General features: G+C 30.7%; 5 protein-coding genes across 7 annotated transcripts in view; 3 read left to right on the plus strand and 2 right to left on the minus strand.

Annotated features, from left to right (window-relative positions):
- Positions 1 to 1,335: 1,335 nt before the first annotated feature.
- LOC119834401 (L-2-hydroxyglutarate dehydrogenase, mitochondrial) lies at positions 1,336 to 3,664 on the plus strand. Its single transcript, XM_038358754.1, has 4 exons — positions 1,336 to 1,746; positions 1,823 to 2,695; positions 2,811 to 3,031; positions 3,311 to 3,664. Exons 1-4 carry the CDS (start codon positions 1,670 to 1,672, stop codon positions 3,469 to 3,471), a joined length of 1,332 nt encoding a protein of 443 aa, XP_038214682.1. The 5' UTR covers positions 1,336 to 1,669; the 3' UTR covers positions 3,472 to 3,664.
- A 202-nt stretch (positions 3,665 to 3,866) lies between these two features.
- On the minus strand, positions 3,867 to 5,663 carry LOC119834402 (post-GPI attachment to proteins factor 2-like). Its single transcript, XM_038358755.1, has 3 exons — positions 5,033 to 5,663; positions 4,724 to 4,942; positions 3,867 to 4,639 (listed from the first exon to the last, which is right to left on the minus strand). Exons 1-3 carry the CDS (start codon positions 5,448 to 5,450, stop codon positions 4,512 to 4,514), a joined length of 765 nt encoding a protein of 254 aa, XP_038214683.1. The 5' UTR covers positions 5,451 to 5,663; the 3' UTR covers positions 3,867 to 4,511.
- A 3,830-nt stretch (positions 5,664 to 9,493) lies between these two features.
- On the plus strand, positions 9,494 to 12,084 carry LOC119834573 (coiled-coil domain-containing protein 191). Its single transcript, XM_038358968.1, has 6 exons — positions 9,494 to 9,999; positions 10,110 to 10,330; positions 10,439 to 10,584; positions 10,689 to 11,072; positions 11,295 to 11,449; positions 11,919 to 12,084. Exons 1-6 carry the CDS (start codon positions 9,590 to 9,592, stop codon positions 12,058 to 12,060), a joined length of 1,458 nt encoding a protein of 485 aa, XP_038214896.1. The 5' UTR covers positions 9,494 to 9,589; the 3' UTR covers positions 12,061 to 12,084.
- A 470-nt stretch (positions 12,085 to 12,554) lies between these two features.
- Positions 12,555 to 15,538, minus strand: LOC119834574 (palmitoyltransferase ZDHHC23-A). The gene is made up of 6 exons (XM_038358969.1): positions 14,973 to 15,538; positions 14,611 to 14,814; positions 14,444 to 14,521; positions 13,764 to 13,940; positions 13,322 to 13,425; positions 12,555 to 13,056 (listed from the first exon to the last, which is right to left on the minus strand). The coding sequence occupies exons 1-6, from the start codon at positions 15,167 to 15,169 to the stop codon at positions 13,016 to 13,018; spliced, it is 801 nt and encodes a 266-aa protein (XP_038214897.1). The 5' UTR covers positions 15,170 to 15,538; the 3' UTR covers positions 12,555 to 13,015.
- A 3,110-nt stretch (positions 15,539 to 18,648) lies between these two features.
- Positions 18,649 to 27,669, plus strand: part of LOC119834654 — a 61,760-nt gene continuing 52,739 nt past the window's right edge. The window contains exon 1 of one of the 3 annotated variants that reach the window (XM_038359080.1): positions 18,649 to 18,909. In XM_038359080.1, the coding sequence (XP_038215008.1) occupies positions 18,901 to 18,909 (9 nt within the window). In that variant the 5' untranslated portion in view covers positions 18,649 to 18,900. Of the gene's footprint in view, positions 18,910 to 23,562; positions 23,695 to 25,719; positions 25,768 to 27,669 lie in introns of those variants that run through there. The other 2 variants (XM_038359079.1, XM_038359081.1) reach the window with 2 other exon arrangements.

The raw sequence follows: 27,669 nt of genomic DNA on the forward strand, positions 1-27,669 counted from the left end.
ATAATGTATGTTATGATGTTACAATACCTTTAAGATTGAATATTCCCGCGCGTAGATTACAATTGTGTAAATTATTATAATAACTCAGTTCGTGAGTTTTTTTTAATGCTTTGTGTTTCAATGTACACTAACTCAGTTTTATTCCATTTTTTAGGGTGACAATGAAATTTTTGGTCAAAAACCATTTTTAACACCCGACGCAATTAATGGGGCCAGTATATAGATCTAGGATAAGATCTATATCTATGTACTATATGTATTATGGATCCACAGAGTAATTAATATAAACATCTACAAACTGTACAGTCCCTATTTTTATATTTTGTCGTATATAATACACCGTGTCACATAACGCATTTGATATGCGTCTTGTGAAACGAATATGTAAATGCAAAATTACAGTTTGATCCGAATTCTAATCTACGTAGTTATTAGTTCTCAATCTGTGTTTCCAATATATACACTATATCCACTGTACAGATTTTTTTTTTTATGTCATAGCGGGCAGCTGAGCTGGTGGTTCGCCTGATGGTAAGCGATCACCACCGCCCATAAACATTCGCAAAGGTAGTACCTCTGTGAATGCGCTGCCCGCTTTTGTGGGGTAAGGGAAAAGGAAAGGATTAACGACTGTAAAGAAGGAATGGACTGGGACGGGTGAGGAAAAGGAAACGGGCCTCCGGCTCCCCCACTCATCGTACGAAACACAGTGGCATGCCACTATTTCACGCCGGTTTTCTGTGGGGGTGTGGTACTTCCCCGGTGCGAGCTGGCCCAATTCGTGCCGATGCGTGCTCAACTCCCACAATAAAACACACAGTACTCTCAAAGCTGAAAATTTCGTTCGGAAATTAAGAACTGCAGCTATACTGCTGTTTTATGCCATAAATCGACGCTACATTAGTACTGGGAGTAATTGGTGTTGCCTGTATGTATGGGGTATTATATTTATGTGCTCTGATCACGTGATCATTCAATAAATTCAACTGACAGTCAATATTACTAGGGTTTTTGAAGTGAAACTTTTTTAGAATCGTTGTGATTTCAAACCTGATGCAAAAATGTGTAGAATGAAGAATGAGACAGAAATATACATACTATTTTATATATATATTCATCTTATTCTTCCGTCGATTTACTGAAGTTTCACTTCTATCGTGTGTGAATCGCACACACATCTTTTTTTTTATTTGATGCTCTAACAATCGTTTTTTAACACCAATAATATCGGAATTCGGAATACCTATATTCCTTGAGTGTCATCTTACGAACTAGTTCTTAATCTGTGGTGTCATAATTTGATTTGTCAATGTCAGAGACATTTCCAAATTCCAATTTACCTATAAAATAAAAACAATAGCAAAAACCTACCCTACATACTGGTTATATATTACGTACGAAGGACCGAGGACCTTCTTACCTACTCCAATACTATACTGGACTCGCTTAAACCGGGTATAATATAAAAGTAGTATAAAAGTTACTCTGTGGTTCGGACCCATAAAATACTTGTTTATTGATCTGATTTGAGTAATGATTAATATATATATTACCACTTATCTGTCCTACTGTGATATTCGAAGTGTTATTGGTTAATATTTATCATAAAATAAACAACAAATAATACTGCGTTAGGCAGATCAAGAAGGTTCATTGAAAATTGTTAATAATGTCACCTCTATGTAAAGTACATTGGTTTTCAAGGGTTTTTCCGGTTCAAAATAAGTTTGGCAGCTATTATCGCAGGTAAATTTACATATTTTTATAACATTCTTTTCATTTGTTTGGCCTTGATATATATAAAGTAATAACAATTTTATAGTTATAGCAAAGCAAACATACCACGTTATGACGTCGTTGTAGTAGGAGGTGGTATCGTTGGATCTGCCTCTGCAAGAGAGTTAGCTTTGAGACACCCAAGCTTAAAAATCGCACTAATAGAAAAGGAAAACAAATTCGCATTCCATCAAAGTGGCAACAACAGTGGGGTTATTCATGCTGGCATTTATTATAAGCCTGGTTCATTGAAAGCAAAGCTTTGTGTTGAAGGTCTCAATCTGTCGTATAAATATTTGGATGAAAAAGGTATCAAATATTCTAAGTGTGGAAAACTTATAGTAGCAACAAATAGAATAGAAGTTCCTCGTCTTCTTGACTTATATGATAGAGGAGTAAAGAATGGTGTAAAAGATATAAGATTACTAGATGCTGAAGAAATAAAACAATTAGAACCGCATTGTAAAGGATTACAGGCATTGTGGTCTCCACATACAGGAATTGTAGATTGGGGTGTGGTCACTCGATCCTATGTGGAAGATTTTAATAAGTTTGGGGGGACAAGTTATTTGAATTTTGAAGTAAAAAAGTTCATTGAAGGTGAAGATGCAGACTATCCTGTTATTATCACAAACTCAAAAGATAACACAGTGTATGCAAAATATGTCCTTACCTGTTGTGGTTTACAATCAGACAGTGTAGCTGTATTAACTGGCTGTCCCGAAGAACCCAGGATCATCCCTTTTAGAGGTGAATATCTATATTTATCTCCACATAAAAGTAATCTTGCTAAGGCAAATATATACCCTGTACCAGATCCAAGGTTCCCTTTCCTTGGAGTTCACTTAACTCCAAGGATAGATGGTCGCGTGATTGTTGGACCTAATGCTATTTTAGCATTTTGTAAGGAAGGTTATAGGTAAGTATTGTTTTAATTATGTTGTGTAAGAATTTTTGTTGATACATATATAGCCTATCGTTTAATATCTTCTAATATTTTTCTTTTTGGTAATAAATTTTTTGTTTGATGACAGGTGGGGTGATATTAATGTGCAAGAATTGAAGGAAATACTTTCATTCTCTGGATTTCGAAAGATGGCACTTAAATATGCTGGCTTTGGGCTCAAAGAGATGAGCAGGTCCATATTTATTCCGTTGCAAGTGAAACAAATACAAAGATATATTCAGGGCATTACAAGTAGCGATGTTGAAAGAGGACCAGCAGGAGTGAGGGCACAGGCCATGGCAAAGGATGGTATGTTATACCATGAAATTAATAATTTTGCCATATAAATTTTGTATTTAGGCTATATGAGTCTCAATATTTATTGCAACTCATTGTCTTTCATATCATTTTCCTCAACAGTAAATTGTTTTGTTCTGAGCATTTATTTTAACAAGGAATAATTATTATTGGTAATTTAAATTATTTCTTGTTAAATTAAAAACGAAAAACTATAGTTACCAATAAAAATAAGAAATTTTGCACTTGCTTTTTTTGTATACTGTGAATGTTGTGAATGTTCAATTTCAGGAACTCTTATTGAAGATTTTGTATTTGATTCCAAGCCTGGTTCTGGTGCTATTGGAAGCAGAGTTCTTCACTGTAGAAATGCACCATCACCTGGTGCCACTTCATCTCTTGCTATTGCAAAAATGATTGCAGATAAAATGAAAGAAGAATTCAAGTTTTAATTGGGTTTACAGTCCAAGTTTCTTTTGATAATTTTGTACTTGGATTATGTGATACTATTACGAAAGCGTATAATATTAAGGTAGATATTTTTATTTTTTTAAAGCATTTATAAAATCAATTTTATTTTATTTTACTCATTTTAATATCAGCTTGTACTAAAATCTGATTAAATACTTTTAAGATGGCTATTTATTGTTATTTTACAGATTAAAATTTTATTAATTGTTTCTATTATTAAGCTTCTGTGCATACAAACTACATTTTTTAATGCAATAATATAATAGACGACAGCATTATACTTAATATATGGACAAGATAATATTATTCCAATGAAATTACATCAACTTATATTTTTAAAAAGTAATTATTTTATAAAATGTGATTTAATAAAAAATATATTTTGGTTTACAAATACTTACTGGTTTGGTATGAATATGTTAAAAACATGTTGACAATATCAAGAAATCCATAATCATTACTATAGGTAGATATTGAAACAACTAAAAAGTAGCATTTTTATTAAAGCTCCATGCTTATGCACAATTTACAACCTGTATAGTTTTAAGCTACCATTATCAATACGATTATCTATATAGCATAAATAATAGTTAATATTTATGTACATTCTATAAAAATATTAAGGTCATTTACTTACATAATTATGTGTAATAAAAATTTTAATCACCCAAGTATTTTATATCAGCACCTAATGTTGATGAGCAATATTCAATTGAATATGAGTATATAAGTATCTTAATGTCTACAATAGGTAAGTTTGTTCCTTTTTTCTGCATCTATTACATGCATGTCGAAAAACAAATGTACTAATTTTTTTTTAGTAAGCACTAAATGATGTAACATCCGTGTTATTCCAATATTTCTTTATCCATGATACTGATATATTTATTTTTGAACTGTTATTTAATTAAGATCTGTTTAGAATAAATTTAAATAATTATGTTATTCCTGAAAACTTCTCATTTGTACCAAATGCTTTAATATCCTCCTGTACCAAAAATAAGTTACTTAAAATCCTGAGTCATTCTATGGTTATGCCTTTTCTAGTAAAATAAATATATTGTACTTTGAGATCATATATTGTTGTCATGTGAAATAGTATATTGCTGACTACTACTATATATTCAGAGAATCCAAACATAGAATAAACTGAAACAAAAAGGGTGGACTATTGAAAGCCTATTATTACCTTATAAAGCCAAATTATTATCAAGATGTTTATCATTTACTCACCATAAGGTTCACACAGTCTATTATGTCTTAAAAAGAAATAGGCGGCAAATGCAAAGGACCCAACATTAATAGAAAATGCTCGCCATTTTAGTTTTAAAGAGTATGCTTCTGTTGGGGAATTTGTTTGTCTTCTTCTGTATTTTGTCATCATCATGCAAGTGAAGAACATGTAAAATATTGAGGTTCCAATAAATGTTTTAAAGCATACCTCATGATAAGCTAAAAAAGGGCAATTAAAAAAAATAAATGAAACATAAAATAAATTTGCTTTTAAATTATTAATTGTTATTGATTTTATGATAAACTTACGGTAGTTAAATGATGATGTCCACTGTGTCAATCCCAATAAGGCTAAATTTTCAATAACATTTAAAAATACTGCTAGTTTTACTACAATTAAACAATTTTTTCTAATGATGCTTCTATAATATTCCCATCGTAAATAAATTATAAAAAACCTTAATGGAGCGTGAATGAATATAGCCGTTTTCCAAATAGTTCGTTGTGGTTCATAGTTTCCAATAGATGCTGATATCGACGGAAATACATTGGGAACTTTGCAGTGAGTATTATTTGCTCTTTCAAAATCTTTCAACATCGTCATTAGAACACATATAACAAACGCAAATAATGGCAAAGACACTGTAACAAAGCCTAATTTAGTAACTGGAATTTTAATAAAGTACTTCTTTTCGGACGCATTATGAAGAGGTAAATACATTGGCATTTGGTAACTATTATATACATAGGAAGCACGAGATGCTCGGTCAAAAGTTACTAGGTTTATCTTTAGTCACGAAACTGAGACTACAAGCAAAATGCAGTTTAAACTTGAAAACCGCAATCTGCTTTGAGCATCCTGCAATGTATCTGCAATTTGTCTACTGCCTAGTGCCTGCTGCCAACAAAATATGTCAAATTAAATCACTCAAAGTTACCCGTATATGGCAACACAGCACTGCCATTCATAAAATAAAATTGAATTGAATTGTTACCCGTATACTACTGCTCTTTACTCAAAGTCTGTCAGTGTTCACTGTTGAAGATCCGTGCAAACTTCAAACGGAGACGAATACATAAGGCATAGACTACACTTTAATGGGGAATATGCGTAACATCATTACATCTTTATCAAGCTCCCATAAATAGATTTTAATTTAATTTTAATTTCAAGTTGAAATTGATTATCAAAAATACGAAAAAAAATCTGGGAAATTCAAATGCATGAAAACGCGATAAAAACGAAAATGAACTATGACATCATAACCATAGCCAAGCACGTACTAAGGAGTAAAGAGATAAATAAAGTCAGCGTCAATGTTGTCAATGTAGACGTTTATATCTATATTCAGGAGTAGTCAATAGAGAAAAGTACTCTAACTTCATCTTTTTTGAAAATTAAGAACCTATTAAAAATAGTCATGATAACACATGACATAGAGTTTACACATATAACTTAATATTGTTTAAATCAAAACATATTGTAGTAATTATTTGATGTTTGAGATAGAGGCAAAATTCTTAAGAAAACCTCTAGTCTTTTTTTCTTTCCGCAACTATTCATTCGTTTTTTATATAATACTAGACGCTCGGCTCCGTCTATACAGATATCACGATTCCTGTATTTTCCTAAGAGAGAATTTATTTGGGATAAAAAGGGTATCCTGTCACCCAAGTCAGTTCATATACCTGTCTGTTGAAAAATTTCATCAAAATCCGTTCAGTAGTTTCAGCGCGATTGACGAACAAACATTCAAATAAACAAACATTTCTTCATTTTCTTGACTTGTCTATGATTTGTTTCCTTATGTTGTCATGATTCATGACCTGTGACGTCACATTAAGCGCGCCAAAATGACAAGCGTACGTTTTAGTGCGGATTTTAAGAATTGTCTTTTATTATATCTAATGAGGTGCCTGAATTTTTTATCATAAAGCTCAAGCTGAAGCTAAAATAAAGCTAAAAGCGTTGTCAGAAAAAAAATACATGCGTAATCCCTATACCATCACTAACATGGAGACATGATGCATCATACTATCTATCCATTAAAAAGTAACTAATAAGCAGGTATACAGTGAAAGTGGAAAATATTTCAATAATAGGTATCTAAGCTAAATAATAAAAGTAATTAAAATATAACCTAGTCAATTAAATAGACTCAAAATAAGCAAAAAAATTAATAAGTAAACTCTTGTCGTAATGAGCCTAATATGTCGTACCTACTCATTTCCGTGACGAATGCCAACAGGGATTTTGAAGTTATTTGCTGTTTACTGTTACTTTTGCAACTGGTTTTTATCTTGTGAAGAGAAAGATTTGTGCCATGTGCGTTTGGCTTATGGCTTGTAGCTGCAACGTAAGTGACGTTTTCAAATCACTCGTTCCTACTTTCAAGAACTGAATACGTCTTTTTCAGACTACCTAGATGTGCTTTACACCCGTATAATATAATATCCGTTAGTAATTTCTCTGGGACAGACAGTATAGGTATATGTGAGAAATATGTTGAACAGTCGTTTTTCTAAAGGAGATGTTTTCGTAATATGTAATTTTGGAAACAAAAATAGTGAGCTGTATTTGTTTTTTATTGTGGAATAACTCATTAGCTTAAAAATCAAGATCACTTGATCTGCGGCAGGACATACAATCCTCTACCTCAACCACTTTTGTATGAGGTAGTCGAGTACGCTTCGGCACGAATTGGGCCTGCTCGCACCGGGGAATTACCACACCCCCACATAAAGGCGGCGTGAAATAGCATAATGCTGTGTTTCGTTCGGTGAGTGGGGGAACCGGTGGCCCATACCCTTTTCCTTACCCTTCCCAGTCCTTTCCTTTATTCCTCTCGCCAATCCTTCATGCCTTTCCAATTTGTCGGCAATCCATTTGTAGAAGCGTAGGGTCTGCAATCGACCTTACGCCTCTCCAAATATTCATGGGTGGTGGTAGCGCTTACCGTCAGGCGACCCACCAGCTCCATTGCCGACGATGACATAAAAAAAAACTATTGACGATGGGATGAGCGTGAGTTGCCATGCAACATAATGTTAAAAATGCTGCGGCCTAAAATTATTGATAAAACAGGTACCTCGCAACCCACAACCCTATATTTCGTACTGATATTTTGATACACTTAGTGTTTTAATTTCACATTCACATTCAATGCATTGACTCGTATAATGTCGTATACTAGTTTTTAACATTTTTTCAAATGATAAATTGTCATAGTGATGTTTACACATGAAGAATCATCATGGATGAGCTTTTAAACAAAAATATTTTTAAGGACGCTGAACTTTTAAAATACGCTCCTGATTATAATTGTGAAGATATTTATTTACGTCTTGAACATCGAAGAGATATGGTATGTTAGTAAGTTCTAAGATATTGTAATAAAATATAGTTAATGGTTGAAGGAATCTAAAAAAAAATACTAATAAGATAAGTCTTGCGTACCCATGCCAGCTATGTTGTGTGCATTGCCGAGCGCGGGCTCATAATGAAAGGTGAACTACTACTACTATAGTTTTATTATATAATGATTTGAATATTACCAGGCAACAACAGTAATAAATTAAAAGTATTCAAACCCACTAAAAATATCTAAAAACCTACTTATGTCGTTTTTTTCCAAAATATGAGGTGAGGAGTGTAGGAATTATTAGCAAAGCACATTACAATACAATAATATTTCGAAAGGTATAGGATATCTCGAATAAATACTGTAACAATTTTTGACGTGTTCATTATTTTTTTCAGGCAAAGGATACTCAAAAACATCGACAAAAAATAAATCAAACAAAAATGTACGTAGGTATCCTTAATTTAATTTTTTACCGATATGATAAAATTAGTTTTCAATATTTTCACTTATCGAGTACCTATAACTGAAAACTGTAAGAGAGGGATCGGAGTTGATTTATAGAATTCTAAGCTTATCATTTTACATTTAAAACAAATTCTCGACTCACAATCGTTTGAAAGTTTTCAAGAATGTCCGAGTGGCCTCACTTAATACATGAATAAGCAATTTTATTTGTATGATTTAAATTTCCTTACATCCGGGCACTAATGTTTATTGTAAAGTTTATTGTATCTCTAATTAGAAAATTCTGCTTTATACATGCGCAGGCAGAGTTCTGTTTCGGACAATATTTGAGCACTTTGTGAGTCTCGTTTTATAATAACGTGATTTGTAGTATAAGTATGTACTCACTTACTTTTCTGCGGCATTTATCACTTCGGTATGATTTATTTAAAGAGCTAATTTTTAAGTAAATAAGTAAACGAACTGTTACGTAAAAAGTTGTTTTCTTTACAGAAAATTGCAACGTAAAATCTACAATAACTCGTACTATAAAGTGAATACTGAATTAGCGAAACTTCATAGTTTATTTCGAAATAAGGATGCAGATAATCAATTGATTTTAAAAAACTGTAAAAAGCGAAAAAAATGTAATGTGCGAGTTAAGGCAGATGCTCAAAATTCTCATAAAAACACTTCCAAAAGTGAAGTATATTCGCTACAAAAAGAAATGTGTGCATACGTGCAAAATAGTCAAGAATTTCCCAATTTAACAGTTGAAAATGAAAGTTATTTTAAAATCTTACCCAAAGTAACGGCAACAGAAATATCACATAACGAGCCATATAATAATGGGACTGATATCGCAAGAGATCCCTTTGATGTAAATGAGAAAAATAATTATAGTAATATAGATAAAACTAAGGAATGCGCTCTACCCAGCTGTGACAATGACTTTCAAACAAAATGTACACTAAACGAGCAGAATAAAATAGAAACATGTGATAAAGTATATCTTGAAGAATTTACGAAAGATACTGATTTGCAATCACTTTTAATAATGATGACTGTAACTTCAAATTACAGTGAACCAAATGATGAGATACATTCTCACGACAGTGATGCATACAGAGATTTAAAAGAAAATACGGTACATCCGAACAGTAATAACATACAGGAGAGCGCTGAAGATATCATCTTAGAAAAAAACTCAATTGGTGATATATTAAAAATAAAACCGCTAATTGAAAACCGTGAAATAGTGTTATGTAAAAAATATTTACGAAAATGGAAAGAATACGTCAAGATGAAAGCAGAAAATATGATTAACCGACACAGAAAACAAACTCTGAACATGTTTCTTGGTAAAATTAGTAAAGCAAAACATAATATACTTACTGAAACGGCAGAGCCTACACACCTACACAAAGCAAAAGTTCAGTTACGTGATTATAATAGTTATCAACACAGGTATCTTTTTAATGTATAAACCTTCCATTCAATTGACGTAATAAAGTAATTATGAGGTAGGAATTCTATGAATGTTGCTTCAGCTTTTTTCATTAGATTTTAATTTGTAGGTATAAGGTTCAAAAAAATATAATTGCATTACAAAAGGCCAAACTAGAGCAGCAAAATAAATTGATAGAAGAGCTTAAGTACAACAAAATAATCGAAGCTTCCAAACATTCGATAGACACCATGAAAGAAGAAGTTAGAAAAACTTATTACGAAATTGATAAACATTTAAAACCGAAAATCAAATTGTTAACCAATGAGCTTAATATCAAAGAAATCGAAGGTACGTGTGGATATCAGCGAAGTAATACCTTCTGAAAACAATAAAATGGATATGACATGATTTTATAAATACAAATAAAAACATAATTAAGTAATTGAATCTTTACAGAGCCGTCTTTGGTATTGCACTGTCTTAAAGTGCCTCAATTTTTGCAAAGAATGGAAGCCAGAGCCCGTAAAAGAGAAGAGAAACATGCAATAATTAGAGAGAGAAGAAAACAAATTGAAGAAGAAAAAATACGACTTAAACAGCAGGTAACTAATATGGTAATATCTAGTGATGAAATAAAATTAATTCTTAAAGTATGTTATTTTATTTGTCATAATAGAGTATTGTCTAATCAATCTTGTATTAAAAGGCGGAACTAGAGAAGGTTGAAATGGATAGAGAAGAAAAACTAAAAAGAATGAAAGAATTGAAAGAAAAACGTAAAAAGGAAAAGATAGAAAATATAAGAAAAAAGCAACACGCAGAACGATTAAGAGCTTTAACTGTAATGGCCGACTTACATTACGAAAAAAGTTTAATGTTGAAATATGGACTACGGCCATTTCAACTGTTAATTCAAATAAAGAAGGAAAATGTTGAAAAAGCGCGTGCGCATTATAAGTTCCAGATAAAGAAAAATATTTTTTTAAATTGGATGTTTTATACAGAAGATATGTGGTTTGAAAGAAACTACTTAGCCGAAGCATTTTATAGAAAAACAATTTTAACGCGAACTTGGAACGCTTTAAAAGAGGTGATTAAAATGTTTCTATTAAGCAGTAGGCTATTTCATTATAATTAAATGCAAAAAAAGCTTCTGGCTTGATTATCTTGCAATTTGCAATGCAGCACTATAAAAAAATTCCGAGCAGTATAAAAGTTACACCCTATAATATAACAAAATAAACCATTAATTATTCAATTACCATTTTAGACAATAATATAATAATGCTATATTTCCCTTCCTTATTTCTAGAACCATTATAAATACATCTTAAAAAAACAAGTTGCTGAAGACTACTACGATTTGTACGTAACGCAGTTAACATTTCGGATGTTCCGTCAATACGTAAAAATCACGAAAGAAGAGTTTTCAATGAAATGGACGAAGGCGGTGAATTATCACAATTGGTAAATATGTATTTTATGAAACATTCAAGCGATTTCGATATATTTAATGACTACCTGTAAGAAGTACTCATAATTTTATACATTTGAATGTTGTCAGGTTTCTTAACTTATTATTGGGATTAGGTACTATAGTGATATGTTGATTTTGAGGCAACTTCCGAATCTTTCTTGGAAACTTGAACATGTTTTTAAAGTTATTGAAACGTTGATTACATTTCAGTATGGCAATATGAAAGTCAGGTAATTGCCCGAGTTACGTAGGCAAGCGACTGATGCAGTCTTGTTTATGCGAAAGAACGAAATATCGCGGCTAGTAAAGGTTTTAAATAAAATATCTATTGGTGTATAATATGTATATCACTTTATTTCTTTAGTAAATTTTTCTTAAAAATACATAAAATACAGATTTAGGTACATAGATTGAGACCGAATTCGTTATTTATTTATGGATTCCTTTCGTTATCAACAGTAATCTTCTATTCAAGACGTTCACATGCTGGAGGACATTGCCGGCGCTAAATGCTTTACAACGTGAACAGGAAGTGAGGAAGTTGAAATGGCGACAGAAAGTGTTACAAGTAGTACCTGATTACAAACCACCGGACGATTAATTCTATATATATATATATATATATATATATATATATATATATATATATATATATATTACATGTATATCTACACCGATGTCTTTGTCACGACATGTGTACTGATCTATATAAGGATAAATGGATGTTGATATGTAGGTATTTATATTATCTGTTTATGTATTTAATTAACCTAGGTAATAATATATATCTAACGGTACCTACCTACGTAGCATGTTACTAATCTCTGTTTAAGTAATCATAATATTCTACATGCCAAGCTTTGTGTGTGTGTGTGTTTCTATTTCCTTCACTATTTTAAAATTGAGAGGAATTTTAATTTGGTGGACCGTGGAAGATTTCATTTGATATATGCTAAATAAATAAATCCTAAAGTATTTGTATATTTTTTATTTTCATACCTTATTATTTAGTAAAATAGCTATAGCGCGAGTGTAACTATGGAGCAGCATCATTATTTTATTTACGAGACAAACTGATATTTGGTTGAGGAACTGGCTCACAAGAACTTGCGAAAAGGGTCCTCAAACCGTAGCATAATAATAATAATTATTGTAATGGATCGTGTTAAGGAAAAGATTGTTAATATGGCGTGATGTATAACTTAATTAGAACTAAATATACAAGATATCAGTCTTAGAAATATAATCAATTGATTATATTTATTAATTAAATATTGAGATGACTGTATGATGGCCCCATTGTCAATTCGGTCATACACAAATAATTTTTTTTAAAATTGGAATTAGCTATTTACAAACTAAAAATTATTAAACAAAATAATACAATGCAATTTAAATATAATCTCTGCACTTATCTAAATGATATACTTATAAGCTTGCAAAATATAAAATATCATAGACAAAGTTTATTGTTTAGCTAATATACTCCATGTATGTATACTCCATTTATCCTGAATTTATGATTATCTTCACAAATTTATACTGCTATTTTCAATTTATACTGTTAATACGTTAAATAATCGTTTCCACTGTGGTTCTGAAAGAAAAACAAATTATAACTCCCAAAAGCTCAGAGGAATTTGTGTTTTTTATTTTATATTGAGTTATTTAAAAAATATTGTCATGTAAAAACACATGAACATATCATTACATATAAATTATATAATTTTTTTTTACATCAACTTAAAAATTTCTACATAGTTTCTTTATACTTGATAGTTTTGTTTATTTGGCCATTTTACTAATTATATATAAGTTAATACAAAAATTCGGATAAAACTTTTAAATGTCTGTTTACTCACCAGTATACTTCGGAAGATAAATAAATAATTGTCGTAATAAAACCAAGGCAATTATCAAGATGTATCCAATACCATAAATACAGGATACAAAGCATAATGCTAGGCTGAAATCAAACGTGGCATGACAGTCATAATGTGATAGAACGATAAACAAACACACAAGTATTAAGCTATTGTATATAAGCGGACTAGGTAGAAATTATCCTGTCTTCATGTGAACTTTCAAACATGTAAAATTTCAGGATGTTGAGTATTCTTAATTTTTGATACAAATTTTTTCTTTCATAAAATTCTTCTACACAGATTTAAATGGATTTTTATAGCAGAAAGAAGGAAAAGATTAGAATTGCATAATAACTATCATAAATTTAAAAAATTAACAAGTTCACCTGGGCTAGCAATTAGATATATAAAAAAATAAATATTTTTAAAATATACTAACTAAAATTCAAAATAGACATCATTGCAGTCTTGAGGTACTAATATTGACCCATATAGTAATGCTGGCTGACAAATCGTAGTTAGACCCAGGTTTGTTCCCATGAGTAAGGTAGCAAATGCAAAAACTTGGCCACACAAGAAGTAAATATAGTTTGGTCTGAAAACACAACAATCCCACCTGTAACATTTATTAAGCAATTAGAATAAACATTTACCGCATGAAAAAACTATTTATTCTTTGATGATACACAATTCATATTTTATATAGTACATTGCATATTTATTATATTATATTACCACCACACTAAATGTTATCAATTATTTTCTTGGTTGTCTGGTAAAGATTGCTTATAGCAATAAGTTCACCTTCTGCACATGTTATAATTTGCATTATTTTTGTTTTGTAATACTGTATTCAGTGTGCAAATATATTGAATATATATTGAACATCAAATGAATTAATAATTATAATTTTTTTTTCAACATTATAATATACCTGAACATGCTTTTAATATAGTTATAAACTGCTTTTCAATTGATATTTCTTATAATATATAAGTTTCAAAATAACCCAACATACAAACTAGTTCCTCATAGAATTACCAGCTAATATGTACTCCTTGTATAAAAATTTCAAGAATAATGGAGATCAAACAGTTTAAATTATTAAATGGTACATACCAAATCGAATGGAAGTATCTTTCATTTACTTCTAACTGACATATCTGGCAGTAATAAGAGTCCGATGTTAATACAGGACTGTGAATAAAAAACTGAATATATTTAACTATGATCCACATATATATGTCCATATTATGATATTGTGTCTAATAAATGAAATCACATACCTATATTCCTTTCCTTTTCCAGTATACAACTCGTAATCAGCTATGGACTTCATTTTATAAAAAAAGTAACATGTACTAGTTAAAAGAACTAAAAATAAGAAGTTTTCTAGTTGGGTAATTTCTAGCAGTGTTAGTATCCCAAGCTCAAACACTAGAAATAAACATATTCCCGATGATAGAGTCCAAGAATAAAAAAATGGGGATCTGGAAATACATTCACAAAGTAGAAACAATTAATGTTCAAAAAAGCTTGCTTTGTGATTTATTTCAATTTTCGTGGACTGAAAAATACAACTGCTGAAGGGGGCCAACATTTTAAAAGATTTACAATTCAAGTTAAATTGACAAACAAGAAGTATCACCTGTTTTTCTGACGTGGACGAGATTGAACATACAGTGCACCCATTCCGATAAATATCATAACAATTACTGTTACTGTGAAAGATAAAGTAGCGATAATTAACAAAACTGGTAATATAATGAAGGGCAAGATATTATCTCTGTCCATTCTTTTGGCTGCAGATTTGCTGGATCCATTCGGCAATAAGTCTTCAACCATCGTGAGCTATAATAATTTAAGATTCGTATTCTTTATATCTATACTTCCTGTTTTATGTAACCCTCTTTAATTTCCAATAAAACATTTCGAATTTTATAACTTAAATGCGAGAAACTTATTGTTGTTATTAGTAAATATTTACATATCTCATACGATTTATACCGAGTTGTCATTTTCCAATGACAAGATATTGACATATTAATATGACTTCACTACACACTATAAAACAAAGTCGCTTTTTCCGTCCCTAAGTATGCATAAATCTTTAAAACTACGCAATAAATTAATAGATAGAGTGATTCAAGAGGAAGGTTTATGTGTATAATAACATCTATTAATCAACTCCAAATTCAACACATGAGAAGCCGCCGGCAAAAGCTAGTTTAGTTGATAACTGTCAGCTATGCAGCGCTTTTTATATTACTGTAACACAAAATTTTTGTCGTATTAATAGGGAACTAGCTGTGACCCGCGGTTGAAACCGCGTAAGTCCGTATCCCGTAGGAATATCGGTATAAAAAGTGCCTATGTGTTATTTCAGTTGTCCAGCTATCTACGAAGCAAAATAGTATTATTATTCACCAATAGATGTCAGGAAAAAAAAACACGAATAAAACACGAATATGACATTTTCTAAAAAAAATTCCTAGCTAGATCGATTTATCGCCCCCGAAACCTCCTATATACTAAATTTCATGAAAATCGTTGTAGCCGATTCTGAGATTCCAATTATATATATATATATATATATATATATATATATATATATATATATATATATATATATATATATATATATATATATATATATATATATATATATATATATATATATATACAAGAATTGCTCGTTTAAAGGTATAATAATAAGATATGCATTTTGTATGAATATGATTAATAGTAATACATATTTTTTGATAAACTTTATCGCTTCTTAATTGCGTCTTATTAATTATTTCCGTATATGTTTTTCGATTTAATTTTTATTTCAATAAGAAATAAATTTTTAAAAAGAGCAAAAGTCTGGGAAATTCAAATGTACCTATGAAAACGCGACATAAATGAACATGTACAATGATATCATAGACAAGCACGTACCATAAAGTATGACATAGATTATGAAGGCATCAGATTTTCCAATGTCTTTAATATATTATAAAAGTAAGAGGAATGAATGTATATAGATTATAGACAAATTTCTAAGGGAGAAAAGTATTCCATATAATTAACTTTGTCATTTTTGTAAATTAAGAAACCTAACAGAAATAGGAATGTGACAAAAAAACAGTCACACATGATATAGAATTTACACATAATATTGTGCTTTAAGCCTAAGATATTGTAGTAATTAGATACGAGTCAAAATCATTTCTGTTTATTATATCCAACACGAAACCCCTGAATGTAAATACTTGTAACAATCGTTTTAATTATTTCATTGTACTATAGCGTAAAAAGATTGGTTCATGACGATATATTAAGGAAAATGGGTATCGGTGTTCAAATAAAGTGTGTAAATAAAACGTGTCCAACTATGCTCTTGACTTGTTAAATTTTTTTGTGCCTTTGTTATGATGAACTGTGACGTCACAACAAGCGCGCCAAAATGAAAAACGTTTAAAATGTCTGTTTTATGACGGTTTTTTAGATCTGCTTTTTTAATTCATATTTCTACTATTTTTTCGGTGTCCAAATTTTTTTTTCTTAGTCTATAGTGTTGTAAATTATCAGATTAGAAAATAAAAAAATACATGCATATTCCTTTTTCAGTTGTCATTGAATTTAGGAAAGTGTAATCGCATTCAGCGAGATAGCATCCTATATTTAAAATTTAGAATGATATCTGACTAATTAAATCATTTAAAAGGCTAATTAGATAAATATTTAGGAAGTATCTTGCTTTTGAATAAATGGTGTAAAAAAAATTTTATGTACCCAAAAAATTACCCATGTTTCTGAATAAAGATACAACTTACAACTTACAAGCTTTCTAATGACAAAAGTACTCTGTATGATAAGAGCATTTTTTAAATCGATAGAAATTAGAATAGTTTTTGAGTTTATTCGTTATATACATAGTTTATATTATCTAAAATTATTATTTGATTTATAGAATTTTTCGCACAAAAATAATTAATTCATTTGTAATGTGCTTATCTTATCCTATATCTTTAAACGAGCAATTCTTATATATATATATAATTGGAATCTCGGAATCGGCTCCAACGATTTTCATGAAATTTAGTATATAGGGGGTTTCGGGGGCGATAAATAAAAAGCTAGGAATTTTTTTTAGAAAATGTCATATTCGTATCGACTTAAACTTACTTTTTTAACAAATAGGAGGCGTTTGAGTAGTCCCAATTTATTATGACTCTTCCTGACATCTATTGGCGAATAATAATACTATAAATGCGAAAGTTTGTGAGGATGGATGCATATGTATGTGTGCGTCTGTTACTCTTTCACTCAAAAACTACTGAACCGATTGCAATGAAATTTGCTTCGTAGATAGCTGGACAACTGAAATAACACATAGGCACTTTTTATACCGATATTCCTACGGTATACGGACTTACGCGGTTTCAAGCGCGGGTCACAGCTAGTAGTTGTATTAAACGTGTACCATACACGATGTAACATTATTATTACATTTTTGTTGGGTTATCTTAGACCATAATATCTTCTAAACATAATTATAAAAAAATTCTTATTATTACTGCAGGTAATAATTATAAAAAAAATGTGATACCTTCGTAGTGATTTCATTAGGAATTCGAAATTTTATACAAAATCTTAACCTTTATAGGATTTTTATTGTATCTTTATTAGACCCAAGAGTCAAGGCACATAATAAATAGTAAATACGTATACATAAATAACTACGTGGTCGGGAGAAGATCAATTAAAACATATTTATATAATATAACTATTTGAACCAAAAAGAAACCGCTTGCAAATAAAATTTCGTCAGAATAAGACCAAATTTTCGATTCACCCAGTCGAAAGATCTGAGGTTACAAAGACAAAAAAGAAATACGGGTGAATTGATTACCTCTCTTTTTTTAAGTTAGCTAAAACAACTATGCAGGTACATACCTACTAAGTATTGCATCTATGGCGCATTCAATCATATTTTTTTATTGAGTTTCAATGATGATGTAGCCGATTTGAGTGCAAAATAAATTTGTTCTATGACTTATGAAGTTATGAATATTAAATTGCAACCTTAAGAAACGGATTTTTTTTGTTTGTATCGTAAGTACTGATAACGTTATGAAGTTTAATAAAGTAATAGTAATCTAAATTCTAATGTCTCTGTTTAGTAATGGGTTACATTAGCTCACAATGGCCTCGGCTGGACACGGTTCGGTTGGTTATTCAGTATGTATGTACTTGGTTACTCGGGCCGGGGACCAATTCGCCGGTCTCGTTTTCTGACACACACAAACATACATGTTAACATGCAATCGTCAGTCAACAAGAGTTTGCGCGCGCAAGCGTACTATATCGCTATATTTTTTTACCTTATCCGCCAGCTACGACAAAATCCAGTATTGATCGGGCTTCTGCCGCGAAACGGCGTCTTGAAATGTGATATGAGCACTGCGCGGTCAATCACTGTGCGCTGTAATTGTTTGATTCTTCAAGGCGACTATATGGCGATTTCATAATGGAAGAGTGATATAAGCAATGGCGAGTGTGTGACATCGAAAGGGACTTAAAGCGATATGTCGAAGGTAGGTTCCTTTAATGTACATTTCGGTAGGCAGATAATTTTCATTCGAGCCTCTGAAAACCATGGCCAAGGACGCTCTGTTACACGTACAGGCTTAAACATAGACATACCCTTAAATATTATTGATTCACACATTACCGCATAACTACAACAATTAAATTATTTTAGTATTACGTTATATAATGTAATTAGTGGACAATTCGAACATTATTGATGTTATGTGGGTACATTTGAAAAATACGACGGGACCTAAATAAATCATTTTTGTTGAGAATATTTGTTCGTTAAATGTTTATTATTACGTCTTTGTTAATATTTTGCGGAATGTAAGTTATTCGGTTTCAATCGAAAGCAATTTAGGTTTGATTATTAAAACGTGACGCAATGAAAACAAAAGATCCGCATGTCGTCTATAGCCAATAGCCATACATAATCGATGTGATACGTTCATAATATTAAGATCTATTTTGTGTTCGGGGGGCAAGTGCGTAATATGACATGTATTTTAGGCGATCATTTTAAAACCTATAACTTAATTCTAATAATTTAGACAATAGTGAATTCCTCCAATAAATTGATAGGTGCGTCCGAATGACCTAATATCTAAGGAAGTCACAAGTCACTGTTTCTATTTCTTTCGAATTATGTACAATGACTGAATTATGGCTTTCATTTGACAATTGTTCTGATGTGACCTCATTTAGGGATTCTTTTGATCATACCTAGTACCTACTATCTACTATAGTGGCCTTCATCGTCTATTTGTCAGTCACCTATGGTCTATTAAATGAGCTTCTCCATGCCACTTCAAGACAACCATTTCATTGGATGGGAAGGTAGTGCTCGAAGGTCACAATGAGATCATTTTAATTTGGTAATTTGTAACACAATAGAAGCCACCCCAGCGAATTTTTTGCTTAATTATTTTTGGGAATTTAATGTTCCATACCCAATGGGTTAAACGTGACCCTGGTACCAAGATTTCGCCATCTATGTGTCTATTAGACTGTCCGTCCGTCTGTCTGTCAGCAGGTAGTGTCAGAATGGTGAACTGTAATCTTTAGATAGTTGAAGTTTTCAGATGATGTATTCTTTTAATTTTTAGTTTTATAGCATTGAAATGCTTTATATATGAGAAATTTTGAAAGAATAGAACTGATGTATTCTGTTGTGATTCCGACTCGCACTTGACCGATTTTTTGTACTCACGCTTTTAATCTCATATTTTTGCCACATGTACCTACTCTCCTGCGAATAACTTAATGCAGTTCCTACTTGTTTATTTATCAAATTTACACCATGATTAGGATCTACCATTTGTAAAGCATCAAATGATCTGGTTAAATCATGCTGAATATTGGGTTCGGAAACAAAAACGTGAACAGTCAATTCGTGTGTATTTAGAACAGAAGAGAAGTGTGAGATAATTTAAATAAGCAAACTAATAAAAATTCAATCTAAGGCTAAAATTAAATATAATTTGACTAATTATATTGTTTCTGTAAAGAAGATTTATCTAATAATCTCATATTAATCTAATCTTTACATCCAAATCAGAAAACCGATAACTAGTTCGGTACGCAAGTTATGAAGATATAACTTACCTCTCTCCAGTATTTGTCAGTCCTGTAATAAAATGCATTATTAACCAACAATAAAGATTCAAATTCAAAGATAGGTTATACATTGCACATTGAAATGTTTATGCATATTACTTTTTATTTGAGTAGCGCTCATTCGCTCGCTCATATTTATTATTATATTATTATGTAGGTAAGTGCATGATACCGATACAATAGCGCATTCTAGAGCGGAATTTAGTGATGCTGATTTTATTATATTGTTTTTTCTAGGGTTAGTGGAGAGAGAAAATAATTTCTAATATATTAGAAAACTAATAAGATGTTTCACGTTACAAACAAGAGATATTTGTTTCATTTATAATGAGTTTAAATTATAAAATACTTTTGAGTGTATTTATTTACCGCTTGTTTTCTGCACAAAAAGTGACATAACCAGTAGAGGCATAAAAAGAGGAGCGAGATCCCGCTTTGTACTGATTGCTCACGTTTAGCTGGTTACTCATTGCAAACTATAAATATCAAAATACATCTTGGTTGCAAAAAATCAACTAAGCATCGGTCATTACACCGCGGTTGACCTCATCGATCTAAGTTTTTATCGGAATAGATTTTTTGACAGAATTCTTTTTGGTGGAAGAGAGAACTGGTTTTAAAGGAATATTATCACCATGTAGTTTTGTTTGACAAGTTTTATTAACTGCGTCTAGAAGAGAACAAACTATTATATAAAAGAAAAGTTGTGTATGTTAAGGAATTTTATCAATTACATTTATCTACTTCCATTTAGCTTCATGTTTATTTATCTAGATTCGTTGACTACAATTCTAATAATTGAATACCTAGGTTTTCATATCCATAAATGAAACAAAACTAATTCTATGTGTACAGTACATATTTTGTTTAGGTTATTGTGTAACACAGGAGTGAATTATGTTACGAGATCATGGTCATAAAACCACTAATAGAGATGGCCACGACAGTGATGATATCTGATTAACTTTCAACTACTTACAGCGGCATTACTTGTGCCATTTTCATTATATGTATCTGAAAACATTTTAGACTTAGAACACCTAATAAATACTCGAAAAGTTATAGTTGGATTGGAACTATCTTTTCCTACTTCAGAAATAAGTATACACAGTAGTAAAATAGTAAATACAGTTTAAAAACTAAAAATACGCTTTGATAATAAAATAAACTAAATTGTCTCACTTGATCTTATCCTACTATCCTACTAATATTATAAACGCGAAGGTTTGTTTTGTATGGTTTGATGGATGTTTGTTACTCTTTCACGTAAAAACTACTGAATGGATTTTAATGTAACTTTAAAGTAATACAGCTTATACATTAGAATAACATATAAGCAATATAATTTTAAATTGCTATTGATAGTGGGTTCGTCGACGCTAAAGGAGGAGAAGGGTCTAAAGGAGTCAGTTACACAAACATACATACATAAGTACAAACCGTACAAAATAAATGAATGAATTAGTATAAGTATGTGTCCTAATATTGCATCGTTTAATTGAAACTGTTTTCTTCCGATTAAATTTAGTCTAGTTCGGACAATTTGGAGACGGTTTAGTTCTTTGTTAAAAATAATTCTTCTAAATCCTTTTAAATCCCAACGGTATGTACACTACTATGAATTGTAGTTGTAATTGTACATTCTTATACCCGATATCCCGCCTGTTTTATCGGCATCACATATTTCATTCTTCAAATCTTATGATATATAAATTTCTACTAAGACTAGTAAGCATACAATGCGCTATTGTATTCATTGTGTGGGTAGTGTAAAATAATTAATGAGTTTCATGCACCAATTTTCTTTAGGTTAGGACGAGCGATCAATGTTCCTGCATAAAATGGCTCACTTGTTAATTTGTTACTTGTTCTATATAGATATTTTTTCGAAACTGAAAAAAAAACTATAGAGCGACGTAGAGGATATCATAAAATCTGTCTTATTTTTTAGTCATTAATGGTGAATATTAAGTAGGGTGTACGATGTACAACTAATGACTACTTAATCAGCAAAAAATTATGATAACTCAATTTGATGTTCGAATTCATTATTTTGATAAAAAACAATGTTTACCGATAACGGGTGTGTGTCGATTTATAATCTTTGTGCATTAAGCTGCAATATTAGTATTTAATTTGTTACAAAAATACATGCAGTTCCTTATAAGTAAAGGCGAGTGTTGTGTTTTCATAAAAATACCTTTTTATATCAATAGAACGAGTTTTGCAAGTTCCAAAACCAGCTATATATGAGACGCATTCGATGATTGTAAAAAAAAATTCCTTGATATCTGTCGATCGCATTTCAATTGCTGTTTATAAATATTAAATAAGCAATAATTTTTTTAAAGTAGGTACCTGTAATATAGAACCTACCTATTATATAAATAAATCGTCTAAGCATTTTTTTAACTCTTTGTCATAAACAGTTGAAACTATATCAAATATATAATAAAAAAGCCGAAATATAGGTTTGATTAGTTTAGGTTGATCGTAAAACGAGTTCTAAGTTTGATTAAAAAACCTTTTCGTTTTCTTTATTTTTAACGTGTATAAAATATAAATTCCTCAAAACCGCTGTGTGAAAACACAGAGAGCGTAAAAATATTTTAATTGTTTCATAAAGTGTGGCTGATTTCAAATTTAATTTATTGTATTTTTCAACCAATTAGAAGATAATGAAAAAAAGAAACCATATTATTAAGATTTTTATAAACAATATTACGATGTAGTTTCTCCTTAACTGCATTTTAAATAAGTAATAAATTCAACAGAATTATTTAAATTAATACTATCAATGTGTATTTAATATTTCATAAAAAAAACTCATTGAATGATAAGTTTTATTAGAATCTTACCAAACTTTGGCTTTATAACGTATCGGTAAGGTAACGTAGAAAATTAACAAGGTTGTCTTGTCGAAATCGCTAATACGATTAGGTAACATTAAGCCTGTCAGTGGCAGGAACTTGTGGGGTTTACTTAATGGTTCCGCTAAAAGTAATAGACAGGATGTGTGTAACAAATGCCTGCCAATACGATATCTATACATTAAATTACGACGATTAATCAGTGTACCTGCCTACCTATTGTCGTTTGAAAGTGTTGCTACTGAAAACACACCGAAGTTTTAAGGAGTAGAGTATTGATAAATACTTATGAAAATAATGGTATGTATAATATCTTTGTTATTTTTACCTATGTTTCTGATATATGTCTGTCTATATCCTATTAATATTATAAATGCGAAAGTTTGTAAGGATGTGTGCGTGTTTGTTGCTCTTTCACGCAAAAACTACTGAACCGATTGCAATAAAATTTGGTACGTAGACAGCTGGACAACTGGAATAACATATAGGCAACTTTTTATCCCGATATCCCGATACGGACTTTCGCGGGTGTAGTCTGATATATATATCTTTCGAAATATTAATCTCTGAGTCCATTTTAGGTATATAAATTTTACAAGAATTTGTTTGAACAAATTCTTGTAAAATTTTCTAATTGTAAATTACTTTCTCATAATGGTATTCAACGTTCTTGTCTTTGAATTTTATGTAACATTTAAAAAAAGTCACTGCCTACTTTTCTAAAAGACCAAACTTTCCCAGAATTGATGACGTAACATAGATGGTCATACCTAGCAGATTAACTTTATTTTGTTTAATATTCACGAAAACACGAAGAAGTTAGGAAAAGGCATAACTCTTTAAAAAAATTAAATTATACCTACATTATAATACATCATTGTATTATACTCGTATATTGTATGTATTACAAAGTACCTATAATTTAAAGTTAAGTTGAAAGGGTCATCAAATAATGAAATCGAAGCACGTCTTGCGTGTTTTCTCTTCGTGTATTCATTGACTGAACTTACCATCACAAATGTACTAAGTTGGGCCTGTGGAGTTTCAATTGTTGTAAAAGTATGAATAAGTTAAAAATGTGATGAACTGTTTGACTTTCTTTGAATATTATTAATATAAATATTCTAATAAAGTCAAACAGTTTAGTCACTAGATTATACAAAACCCGTATTTGGTATCATCCTCTCCTCAATACCATATCACAGATCTATATTAATAATAATTATGTGTGTGAATCCTCATTCATATGAAAACAACAGCACACCGGCTCCTGGAAGTTTACCTCGATTCAAGTAATTTTGCACTTATCGTTCTTGTCGTCTGTATTCTTCTATTCGGATCTCAGACCAGTTATTAGTGCCAGTAAACTTTCGCACGATCTTTATTCTCAATGCTGCGATACTTCGAGTAGATACGAAGATAACTTCTTGAACTCGTTTGCTAATTAAATGTTCTCACGCACTGCAATTATTTTTTCGAAGTATCTGGTACGCCATGCCATGTTTTTGTACTTTTTGGTTAAATTGCCGATATTGTGTTTTAAGTGAAGGCATTGTTCTTTTTTATATCAACTTACGTTCATGGCTATTATTTCGATAACTTTTTTTTTTTACAAAACAACTAGATATTCTCGACCGTAATTAAGGAAGTGTTGTTGATCGTGCAGTACTATATATAACAAATTGCAAAGTGGCGCAGATTGTTAATTTAAACTTGTTTATAAAGATTGAGCTGATTGAATTAATCACATTTACATCATCCGCCATTGCATCATCATGAATAAAGTCGTGGCAAGGTGTAGGCCATGAAATAAACGCTTACATCCCTTGCCCTTCAGCTGTATTTACTGTGATCAGATATTACTGGAAGTAACCAATTGATTAGCAAGTAATATGATAGTTTTGTAATTTGCGCTCGTGTAGGGAAAATAATGCTACAGTCTTTCGAATCTTCTAAACGACCTAGTCAATTTTATTAAGTATTATATCTTAAGGCTCATCGGTATCTTTATAGCTATAATTAAATTCGAATTTAATAGCTGTTATAAGAATGAAAAAGACGGTGATACCTGGACCGACTAATAGTAAGCTAATTTGATGTGAGTGTTCTTTTTGCGCACAACTGTATTTAAAATTAACTAAATTAATAAATAACATACGATGTAGAGAAACTGCCCTATAAGGATGTAAATGCTAAGATGTTACTGTATAGAATATAAATTGCGTTGCGTTTGCCGCAAACTATGCATGACATTAGCTATCTGCTAAAGTATCTAAGTCATTATACATTGGCATTGTGATCTATTGTGATTTACTTCTCATTTGGTTTGGTCCTCTGTTCGTAGCAATGCTAATTTGTGTAGATTTGTGAAATGTGAGTACCTACTGAGTACGTATGCAAACATACTTTTGTTATACATACTTAAAATATTAAATATTTATTTAATTGAACTGGATAATTGTCTTGCTATATAGATTATTATCACTATGTATCAACATCATTTTCCAATAAAACTTTGTTGAAACTTGATATGGTAACATGTATTGAGCATAAATCGGTTATAACTTGAAAAATAGAAAAAAGTAATCAATGCTAGTAGTGTCTATAAATAAAATTTTCTTATTTCACCTGAACTCCTTAACTTGGAAACAATATCTCTTTGTTGTATTGTATTGTAAGTTAAATTTATTTCTAAGAGATAATCGTCTTATTTATGCACATACTTTACTTACTTGTTTCAATTTAGCTCCTTCGAATATAAGAACAAAAACAATTATTGTTTTTATGTCATTGAAATTAAATTTTAGTTAATTGAAATTAAATTCATGACATATATTTAATTAATGAAAAAAAAACATTATTTATAAAATGACTCCTTAAAAGGTTATTTTTATTCACAAATAACAACAGGATTTAAAGCGGTTCGTACAAATTTATTTGTAACATTTTGGCGCCTCGGTCGAGTCAGCCAAGGGCGCCTCCGGCCTCTCAGCTGTTATCTTTATAAAGCTGAGATCAGTTTCTGATAAACTATTTTGCTGCCATAATTATAAACCCAAACATTACATACGAGTTTTTCGCTTGCCCGATTTACCTTTTTCCACTTCACTGTACTCTACAGGTGTGATGGATGGATGGATGTACAATTGTTGTTATATTTACCGATTTCATTGAACTTTGTAAAGTTAAACAGGCATTTGATCCTGTTACAGCCTCCGAGACTCTGAATTTTGATACCAGTTGATTCGAAATATTTATGCAAAATTAATTTTGTTAATGCTGCTAGTATATTAGCATATTATACATTGATATTATAGCGTAAAGATTGTAAATGTGATAAATTAATCTTGAAACTATAGATATAGTGGAAAATAAATAATATTTTTATTTTAAATATTGAATTTCTGTGCAACCAAAATACACAAAGTATGCGATCTTTAGATACACGATATATAACAAGTTTTAGTTTTTATTTAATGTGACCTTTAGGTATACAGACGTGACTCGGAGGTCAGTCGCACTCATTTGTATATTATCTTTCCATTATATCTTATTAATATTTTATTCTTCTTTATAATCATTTCCTATACGATTGTTAGTATTTTCGTATTGCAGTTTTTAGCAACTTACATACCGCCTCTTCTCGTGTAAAATAAATTAATCGCCATCGGCACAAGATAATATTATACTCGTTCGCGTGGTGGAATAATTCAAAACATTAGAATAAACAAGTTAATAGGCATTACAATGTCCATACACAATAAACATATAAGTAGGTAGTAACCTATATACATTTACAAACATACAAATTTATTTAATTATAATTTCCTCCCCGTGACCACTCTCGCTGTAAAGTGTTCGAAACGTCGGGTTAATAATATAATTAATAAATCGCGTTTAAAATCCGTTAAAAAGTTTTTAATTTCTAAATATCGTTTTATAGACCACCATAATGCCACATTCTATGCTTTCAAATTAATGGACGATTTTTTTATATTGGCATTGATATGTCGTATTGGACACAAACTGTATTCTATCTTATCAGTTGCGGTAACTGCAAGCAAACTGATAAGCAATCGCATAACGTGTTTTATGTTATAGAACTTGTGGTTAAAACTTAAATTTTCAACTATCAGACATCTTTGTTATTTCGTCTGTAGCAGGTTGTCAAACTGAACAAAGGAAACGTGATAAAATTATGTCTTGTTTAATGTAGCTCGTATATGTGTTTTCCAAGGTACCAATAGATATTTTGTCGACACTTATAGATATAGA

This window comes from Zerene cesonia, chromosome 19 (genome assembly GCF_012273895.1).
Source record: "Zerene cesonia ecotype Mississippi chromosome 19, Zerene_cesonia_1.1, whole genome shotgun sequence".
Classification (NCBI taxonomy): domain Eukaryota; kingdom Metazoa; phylum Arthropoda; class Insecta; order Lepidoptera; family Pieridae; genus Zerene; species Zerene cesonia.